Genomic DNA, 10940 nt, shown 5'->3' with positions numbered 1-10940 from the left:
AACTTTTATCCTGGATCAACTATTTTAAGTTCTAATACTTCAAACTTTTTTTTTTCATTTCTTAAGTTAAAAAATCTATGGTTGTGGAATTATTGGCTGTAAACAAAAATAATAAACTTGGGTGTGTGGCTGTACAGCTGTAATATTTTTTCTGCAGTGGTTGCAACAGCTAAATATAAGAAGGGATTCTCCACATATTTCTTGCATATAAAAAAATTAATAAGTATATAGATACACGAGGACTTGATCATAAAGTTATGGAATCAATTAGATTATATTTGATATTCAAAATTTTTAAAAATACTGTTGCCAATCATGTCGTGCCATCAACCATTTCAAAACATTACATGTTATTCTCTTTAAATAAGATAATAATCATGTTACCACGAAGAGTCTATCAAATGCTAATACCATTTTAACAGAAATAATTTAACCATGAAAGATTATGTTGGCTAATTTACCTTTTCTTTGATTTTTAAATCTATCAAGCACAGACTTGTGAAATTGTGAATTTTAACACGACTGTTGATATTAATGTTTCATCATCTTGACTGTCTAAAGATTTTCTCGCTTTAGAAATTATTCCTTCTTGGAGCATACCGTTGCATTTCAAATCAACTGGAAGACATTAACCCACATATGCTAGTGATAAGGATATATTACTATACAATTCAGAAAAATTAACAATAGAAAAGTTGGAGTCATTACGCTTATCATAAAGTTAGATTGTAGTTGTAAGGTAACCATTACCGTCTTTTGCTTGTAAAATATCCATATATGAAAGAGAAAATTTTTTTTGGATATATCGAGTCGACAAATAAATGGAAAAAATCATTAATGATTAAAAAGGTCTCAATATATAATACATATTTCAATAAATATATACCTTAAGTATTTTATTTAATCAAAACCCAGACATGAGACAAGAATTCCGATTCAATCCTGCATTAATAAACTTAACGAAAAGGTTTGTTGCTAATATGCTTAATTATATTATTATTATATTATTAATGCGCCAACTATTAATCCCATATATATTCCCTCAATTCTTTTAAAGTTATTCTCTAAAGACGACAAAAAAAAAAGCTATTTAAATTCATGTATTGTGTTATAATTTTCAGAATCTGGGACATTTTTGTTTACAATGTACATGTAAGAATGTGCTATGGGCATCTATGGGAAAATGCAGCACTTATATAAAGCTAATAGTACAGGTAGTGTGAAAATGATCGATGGATAAGCTTAGACTATTTTATATAATGTAGTTAATTATAAAAGTACTTCAGTAACTTCAGTAACATTAAATAATGAAATTTGCAAAAAACTGAAAAGGAGGATATATACATGATACACAAACATTAGATTTCAATAATTGTGGTAAAAAAAACCGCTTTCGAATTTTAATCAAGGATGCGATGAAAACATTTTCCCTTTTAGCTGCTTTCATTCAATTACTGCAATTTGCAACATAATTTTTTACCATTGATTAAGATATCTCAACATATTGGAGTTTAAAGGACGATCACGGGTCATCCAATTTTTATATGCCATTTAATTCACTCTCCAATCTCCTCTTTTAGTAGACAAATGACCTACGATGAAAGTCGATTGAACTTTTCCCCGGTAGGTGAAAGCCGGAATATTGTCAGTAATCCTCTCAAATCGATCTCCTGAAATACTTCTTCCTTCTCCCATACCTTGGCCTATCTATATTGTGTGTTGATTTACTTTCCAAAGCAATTCATTATCCGGCAATGTCCAATGTAGAGCTGCAAATAAGTATTTTTATATTGATGGATGAGTTTGTCTCTCACGCATGCGCTTTTCGTAATGATCTCGTATCTACCTAGTAGTTTTTGTTCATGTCCTTGCTCCACTTAGTTCCGAATACACCTAACGACTGGTGAGGAAAAGGTTCTTTTTAAACATCACAAGACAGCACAACTTTCGTCAAAACAAGCTTGAATCGAGTGACGACTATGTCAATATCTCAAGTTTTATAATATCATTAATTTTTGGAAATTAAAAGGCAAAAATGGATTATAAGCCACCGACTAAAACATTAGTGGATCCAGAATCTAAACTTTTATACAACAACGATTCCTCAACCAAATATGATACCCAGGTCTTGTATGAAAATGAAGGAACACTTCAAAGAAGCTATGGAACGAATATGTTACATTTGTGTGTAAAAGGACTCAGACAGAATCTAATATTAGTTCTATTACTGCTTTCGGTGGTTTTTGGCTGTGCAATCGGGTTTGGAATAAGAGCAACAGGAAAACTAACGAAAAGAGAAATCATGTATTTACAATTTCCCGGAGAAATGCTGATGCGCATGCTCAAAATGCTCATACTCCCATTGGTTGTTGCAAGTTTAATTGGCGGGATCGCGGGACTTGACGCTAAAACATGTGGCAAAATGGGTCTGAGAACGATGGCGTATTTTGGTACCACCACGCTGTTAGCTGTCATATTGGGCATCATCATGGCCGTGTCAATTCGACCCGGGGCTAATGGCGATGACACTGAGATCCCCAGGTACGGGGAGTCCAAAAAGCTGAACTCTGTGGACACCTTCCTGGACCTGATAAGGTGAGATAGGATAGACCAACACAAAGCCAATTCCTTTAGATTACAATCTGAATATCATACATTTTGCTACATAAGTGTACGCAATGTTGAATGAATCTATGGATGACACAATACATTTTACATATGAAATAAACTGCATTTTCCCCTTGCATATATGTTAATTAATGAAAGGTTGTTTTTTATCACAAATAAATCTATGGATATTGTGATCATTTTCGCAATGGGCTCTCCTGAATCCCAAACTTGGTACAGATGAATAGAAAGCATTTTATAAATTACAAAAACAAATGTTCACAAATTTCGGAAAAATAAAAATGTGTGATTTCATACAATGCTAAATTGAGCTCAATGGGGTTTTAAACTTGAGTGTTATCCAAGTTAAGATTAACAAAAACAATCTTTTGAATTCGGAATTAAAAGCAGTTTGACTGGTTGACTTTTATGCATGTAGGATGATTTCGTTGATATAACAATACAGAAATTCGGAGAACATTTACTGATTAGCAAATCTCTTTAAACAAATCATACAAAGTTCCAAATGATTTAAATTAATTGGTGATATTTATTTCTGCTGTCGTATGGATTCGATGTTATCTATATGCAAGGGATATCATTATTCAGAATGAACGTAAATCATAAGAAATTAAATCCGACTTACAACACTTTCAGAGAGTAAACAAAAATCACTGAGCTATGATCATTTTCTTCATTGTAATTACCGTGTAGCCGACATTCATCACGCTTTTCTCTGCATCCCATCCGCTGCACGCCATGGGTTATGAAATATTTACAACATCCGCTGGACGTTCTCCAATCAGAAAAAAGTCAATTTTGTTACCATGTGGTGAGATTGAATTCTATTAATTATAACATAATAGCTAGCGTTCTAAAATCAAAAATATCACTGTAGATAATAAATTGTCTGGATCTTGAACGTAAAAAAGCGATTTTGTGTTATCTATTGCTTTTATCAGCAATTGAACAATTTTTATGTGACATCAGTCCAACAGCGAATTTATGGTCTTCTCTCTTAATTGGGTAAATTGTCGTTTAATTCCGATTTGTTTCATTATTTGAAACGGTGAAAACGGTTATATTACGTACATTTTCAGTATTAAACGTTAAATTTTGCTCTGGATGTTGTGAGAGAACATATAAAGAGACTTTGTTAATAATTTCTCTAGACATGAAAGTGATCATTTTCATCTATAATTGATTAGTTTTTCGCGCTACTTTGAAGACTTTCGTGACGTAAAGTTCTTCTCTTGCGAGTACTTCGTACATTTTTCTCACGAGTCAAAATAAAAAATTAAAGTGAGAAGAGGTCAATCGACCAGTCCAACCAATATCTGAGTCTCCCTGTATATCACTCAATGCTTCTTATTGATTACTGTCCCCAAACATTGCTGTAATCGACTAATTAAATGCGCCGCAGCTTATTTCATTCAATAACTCGGCGCAGCATTCCGGATATTAGAACCGATGCGGAGTCTAGATTTTAGAATTTTAGGTGCTGTGCCTGACGTTTGACAAAGAAACCTTTCTGATCGTTACCCATTTGATTTGTTTTCCTTTCATTTTTTCGCTTCTAAAGAGCTTTTAAAAATGATTTGTCAAGTAAACAGACGGATATCTATTTGCGCGCCCTGAAATGAAATCGTTAAGCAGTTAATATCACCAAAATTGGCCGCTGAGAGAAGTCAATCGACAACAGTTGATTGTTCCCTGAAATACCTGACAACATTAAACCCTAAAATCTGTGCTGTTTACAGAAGTTATATTTAACATAAAAAAGCTTTAAAACTGAATTCTCTTTTGTCTAGTCTTATTTCAAAACAATACATTTTTATTAGATTGGCAACGCTTTAACTTTTCAGTATTTACATGCAAAAGTGTGTAATTACCTTCTCTAAGTTATCTTTCATTGCAACTACCAAACTGTAAAAACTATAAATCGAAAACCAAATTTACAGTTTGATTCTTTTGGTATACATGTAAGTTTCATTGAATGTTACCCGAAGGTTGCTTGTAATATTTTACTTTATTTTAACCTCAACCATTCATATACAAACATTGATTAATTGATTGTTATTGTTTTACACTCAATCGGCAATACTTTAGTGATTTTAGGTGGTTATAATTTGATTCAGGGTTTCAAATATTTTGGGTTTTTTCTGGAAGTCCCTAATGGGCCTACTCCATTTTGAAAACCACAGAAAATACCTTTAACGAGCCAAGAGGATAGTAATCCTCGACACAAGCATCTTTTAACGACCCATGCGACGGACTTTATAAATACAAGGAAAAACTTTGACTCATAATCAATTCTGTCTGACAATTTTTTGTCTAGCTATTATTCCGAAATTAAGATTCTTTTTATTATTTTTCAGAAATATGTTCCCTGATAACTTGATTGTTGCCTGCTACACGGCGGTAAGATATACATTGGATAGTCATAAACAAAGCCTGTTCAATTTATCATTTCATCTCATCTAAAATATGCGTTAATCAATTCACTTTGATGCATATGAAATTCAAAGTCAAAAATTGTTTTCCTTACCTGTTGCGATAGTAATTGTTTTGCAAGCATGATTTCATAATATATTGATCCATGCTCTTCAATTTCACCGTAAATACTCTTGTCACAAGTTTTTTCTTTACCTACCATTCGTATCTTGCAAGGTTCTTAAACTTTCTTCTGGGTTCTTTCAGTACAAGACCGATCTCAAAGAGACGATTACTGTAGAGAATATTTCGGTTGCCCTGGAAAATATAACCTCAGACGTAGAAAACACGACTGAAGTCCTGAAAGGTGAGGATCATATGATGAAACAAATTATGAATTTTTGGTTGATTCCAGTTGGTGCCTTGGAATTCAAATGTGCTATACATGATACAGTACTATCATTCAATGACATATATCGAAATACTTTTTAGTAATTTAGTTACTATAGTAGTGTATAATGGCAATGTCACAGGTTTCCACATGTATTTTATTTCGTTATTGCATAAAAGTTTTGCATATTCCACAACAGAAGTGCAACTGTCATTTTTAATTCATTGTTGATTCATCTTCATGGTGTTCACAGCTTTATTATAAATTAACCATATACAGTCTTCACCATCTTCCCAAGTCAAAGGTTTCTAATGCATTTCCAATCCACATTAAACAAAGTACGGTATATCAGAAAACCTTGACTTGGAAAGATATATACGGCTACGTACATAAAAATACATACGACATTGAAATGAAAATTTAAAGCCTTGTAATACATGAGTTAAATATTATATCTTCCAGCAATCTTCCAAATAAGAACTTATGCATTCTTGAGGAGTCTCAAATGCCCTCTGAAACAACAGGGGGTATTTTTTGTCTTGAATACAGACATTTCATTAGTAAATTTTACATGTATATCTACTATATCTTTAAATCCATCAGAATCTGTCACGGTGGAACCTTCGAAAGGAGAGACGGGTCAATCTAACATTCTAGGACTTGTCGTGTTCTCTGTTTGTTTTGGGATCGTCATTGGTCGGATGGGTGAGAAGGGAAAACCGCTGCTGAACTTTTGCAACTGTGTCACCGAGTGCACCATGAAGCTCTTTGTGGTCTTCATATGGTAGGTGACTCCATCAGCTGGGAAATAAAGCAGATTAAATATTTAAAATATCTATTTTCTGAATGCTTAAGTTATATGAAATCTTGTTTACTGCTTCCAGAAGTTCAGTTTTGTTTTTCTTCACATGAAAAGTTCGTTTTCATCCGTAATTGGTTGTCCAGAAGATGTTTTTGGAAACCTAAAAATATTGTAAGGACACTGAATTGAAAAGATTTGACCTATTGACAACTTACGTGTATTGATGGTTTGTTTTATTATCAGAACTGCACAACAATAGTTGTAACATTTCGGGTAATACAAGTATCTTAATAAATTCATCTTTAGGTACTCTCCTATTGGTATAACGTTTCTGATCGCTGGTAAAATCGTGGGCATGGCGGATTTCGGAGTTCTGATGACACGTGTCGGTCTGTATTTCCTGACTGTCTTGTTTGGACTTCTGATCCATGGTGCCGTTATTCTACCTCTCTTGTATTTTGTCCTGACCAGACGCAACCCATATGCCTTTCTTCGTGGTATTCTGGAAGCAATGGCTACAGCTTTTGGGACTTCGAGCAGGTTGAAATAAAATTGATTATTATAGCCATTCTAAACAAAACAGTCTGTGTCTGATATGTAAAGCCAGATCTAGATATCATGTAATCAGGATGTGTAGCTTTTAATTGGCATATAGATTTTTTTACATGAATTTTAAAACTCAAATTCTCATTTGCATTATTTTAAATTCTTACATGGATTCAGCTCAGCAACAATGCCTGTTACTCTGCGTTGCCTGGAAACGAATAATGGAATCGACCAGAGGGTTGGCAGCTTTGTGGTTCCTGTGGGCGCTACCATTAATATGGATGGGACGGCTCTCTACGAGGCAGTGGCAGCTCTTTTTATTGCGCAAGTCAACGATATGGATATGTCATTTGGCCAAATAGTGACAATCAGGCATAATTGTTTTCAATACATTTCCAACAATTTTTATATAAATAGCTTTTCTGATTTAATATATTTTGTATTCTGTATTTAAGTCTCAAAATGAATGTAGTGATTTAAAACTCGTTTACAGTATAACGGCTACGGCAGCATCTATCGGCGCTGCAGGCGTACCGCAAGCTGGATTGGTTACAATGGTAATTGTCCTTGCAGCTGTTGGTTTACCAATTGATGACGTAACTTTGATCCTTGTTGTTGATTGGTTTTTGTAAGTTTCTGGGATTGTATGATTTTTTTTCAATAAATTTTAAACCAACCAATAACGTTATAAACGTTTTACTTGAGTTTCAGATTATTATAAGATTTTCTTGTGTTGATAATAATGAAAAGGATAAATAACATTTTTTTAAACAATACAAAATAGGAGCAGAGCTCAAACATAAAAAAAAGAGAGCATTTTCCTGTGTGTTACACTGTCATGTATTAAAGAAATCAAATTTTGTTTGAATGCATTTTTTTCACTGAAGTGTTTGAATACCTTTGTTTAGTTAAGCTATCTTGTTGGATTTCTTTTATTTTTACTTTATAAAGTATCAGGAAATGAAGGTTTGCATTATAGCAATTAGAAAATTTTTATTGAAATTTCAATTTAAAACTGTTAAATATAAATATTCATTTAAATGTATTCACAGGGATCGATTTCGTACAATGACAAATGTTGTCGGAGACAGCATTGGGGCTGGGATAGTTTATCACTTATCCAAAGATGAATTATCCGGATACAACGAAGATAAAGACAATCTCAACCTTGTACGAGTTGATATTCCAAACGGGAAAGACGCCATTACAGCGGTGTGATAAGTGTACAGAAATCGCACATGGCATAATAGTGCAATATGACTGCTTCACTGTAAAAGAATTATTGCAAAGCATAAACTCGGCAAGATATAGTTCTGAAGGTTATCTGCAATGTAGGTTTGTGTTTAGATTTTAGAATATTGTAATTGACACTTAAAGTGTTTTGTTTGAGCAACAACGACTGCAATATTGTTATCAGGCCATTTATCTAACTTTACACATACCTCTTCATGTATTTTTATTTCAGTTTTGAACTGCTGATATACATTGTGTTTGAATTGGTGTACATTTAATATAAAGATTTATTAAAGCATCCATTGAGTAATATAAATTTTTATACTTTTTTTGAGTTGAAATGTCTCCATTATGATTTTGTAATCTGGAATGTTTCTACATGTGTAATAGTTTTTTTTCTTAAGACTCTATAAAAAGTCAAAAAGTTTTAATATCGGAAGTTGGACCATATTGAAAAAAGAAACTTTATCATAAAGTTAACCATTCAGAGAAAAGTCTTCATCAATATTTAAAAGTTTTTTTCTCTTCTGTCTACTCAATAAAGATTTTTTTATATCAATGATTGTCCAAAAGAATTGAAATGAATTGAAATGCATTGTATAATTCATGTTTGCAAGCAATTTCAATCCCTTTGGGAAACTTGACAAAATACGTGTATACCTTAAAAAATTCTAATTATAGTCATTTATCCCAGTTATATTATTTTTTGTCTCTCACAAGAGTATCTATTAACCATAATGAGAGGAATTTTATATATACCTCAACAGATAAATTTTTCACGATAGTTTTTGTGCTTTAGCAGCTCTTTTCAATATTTTTTTCCAAAAGTCTTTATATTAGGGACAATGATTTATGCTGTAAAAGATGTCAATTTTTAGCTATAAAAGAAATTTTTTTCTAACTTTTCTAAGCAATTTTTGACAAAGCTTTGCGTGATACATTACTGTTCTAGATTTAGAAAGAAGGTCTAGCAACATCTTCAAAGACCATATTAAACTTCGGTGGCTCAACAAATTTGTAAATAAAGTAGATCAGTTATCTGATATAAAAAATGTATAATAAATTGATTTTTTCAATAATTAAAGCCGAAGGCTCAATAGCTTTTTCTGTATTAAAATTTTTGAACGTTGGTGTGTTGTTGTTGTTGTCGTGTCACAGTTGTCGTAAACTTTTCACATTTTCATCTTCTTCTAATAAAAATAATTTTGGCCAATTTCAGCCAAACTTGCTACAAAGTATCCTTGGGTAAAGGGGATATAATTTTTTACAAATGGAGGGTCATGCCCTCTTATAATATATATATATTGGAAGAAGCAAGAATAATGCTAGAAAAAATGATTTAAAATTTAAAAATAAATTGTGGAAGCATCCTCAGGTAGTGTAGATTCAAGTTTGTTCAAATCATTACCCCCATGGGAAGGGTGGGGCCATTATGGTGGGGGGGGGCAAAGATTAACATAGGTATACATCGGGGAAATCTTTAAAATTCTTCTTCTGAAGAACCATTTGGCTAGACTCATGTGGAAGCATCCTTTGGTAGTGTAAATTCAACATACGCCATATATAATGTTCCCCCGGTTAGTTGGGGCCAAAAGGAATCAAAGTTTAACAATTAGGTATATAGATAATCTTTAAAAATCTTTTCTCAAGAACCAATATATAGTTTATATATACGCATGTGAAAGCATCCTTATATATTCTACATTTGTACCAATCATGACCCCCAGGGATAGGATGTGGCCACAATGGGGGATCAAAGGTACCACTCATGCATTTAAGCTTTTTAATGCTAAACTGATTTTTGCTTTTCTCCTAGCCACAATACTCAGGTGAGCGATGTGGCCCATGGGCCTCTTGTTAAAATTTCTATCATATTTTCTATTTATATGTATACTCATAAAAACATATGTTGACTTTAATTTATTTAGTAGAAACTTCACTAGTATAGAATGTAAGCAATCATTTATGCAAAATATCAAGATATTGTTTTTGGAGAATGTCTTTATTCACGTCTTGTACTTTCAAAGTGATCTGTTTAATATTTACTTGTCTAAGATTACATGTTTCATCAGGACATCATCATGTCTGCAGTTGTAATTGGTAATTATAATACACAACTGTTGAATATGATATGTAAATTATTTAGATAATACATTAAATAGTTAATATGTACAATATTGTGATTGGTTCTTTTAGTGGAAATTATGCCGGACACCAATATTTTTTCGTGTATTCATTGTTAAGTGTGGCGTGTTAGGGAATGTGTGTAAAATCACAGTTGTTTCTTTCTTCTCATCAATGGTCGAAATAATAAAAGAAAAATAGCAATATTGATGTTTTTTCTTCTGAAAATTACACATGAACCGCTTTTTTTCACTTGAAATAATTTGATTCATATCTGAAATATATTTTCAGGAAGGACCAAAGACTAATAGTGTTAGGAAAAATTATTCAAAATAAAATGGAAGTTGTGAGGATAACGAACGATTAGCGATGTCAAAAGCTCCTGTAAACAGTACAAATTACTAAACAGGGCAAACTCGGACCTTTTGCAGTGACAAAGGTGAGAACGGATACCATGAAGGGGAAAGCATCCCCAACATACGCCGTATTTATTGATCAGCTAGATAGTTAATTCAAGTATGAAGACAAAGGTCTAATATGTTACAGTATTAAATATGTCAGTCAAACTACAAATTATGAAGTATATGAAGATAATGAACAGTATTCAAGCTCAGAAGTCCATTAAACAATACAAAATAGGAGCAGAGCAAACACGGACCTCCAAAACATCAGAGATGGGATCAGATGCCATGAAGGAGGAAGTTTATATAGTTTATAATATATATAGTATCAAGGTCACTGCACAAACCAAAGTGAAAGAGCACTTGCTTGATTCAGCAAACTATCTTTTGTTTGTAAAGATTT

At 32.6% G+C, this 10940-nt stretch overlaps 1 protein-coding gene across 1 annotated transcript; it reads left to right on the top strand.

Annotated features, from left to right (window-relative positions):
- The first annotated feature begins 1937 nt into the window (after positions 1–1937).
- Positions 1938–8075, top strand: LOC134257416 (excitatory amino acid transporter 1-like). The gene is made up of 8 exons (XM_062740026.1): positions 1938–2595; positions 4986–5028; positions 5308–5407; positions 6035–6215; positions 6540–6773; positions 6957–7151; positions 7273–7407; positions 7832–8075. Exons 1-8 carry the CDS (start codon positions 2036–2038, stop codon positions 7995–7997), a joined length of 1614 nt encoding a protein of 537 aa, XP_062596010.1. The 5' UTR covers positions 1938–2035; the 3' UTR covers positions 7998–8075.
- Positions 8076–10940: the final 2865 nt, after the last annotated feature.

Source organism: Saccostrea cucullata, unplaced genomic scaffold (assembly GCF_032062105.1).
Source record: "Saccostrea cucullata isolate Sc308-1 unplaced genomic scaffold, CSIRO_AGI_Scuc_v1 ctg848, whole genome shotgun sequence".
Classification (NCBI taxonomy): domain Eukaryota; kingdom Metazoa; phylum Mollusca; class Bivalvia; order Ostreida; family Ostreidae; genus Saccostrea; species Saccostrea cuccullata.
This window is presented reverse-complemented; position numbering and strand designations above follow the sequence as displayed.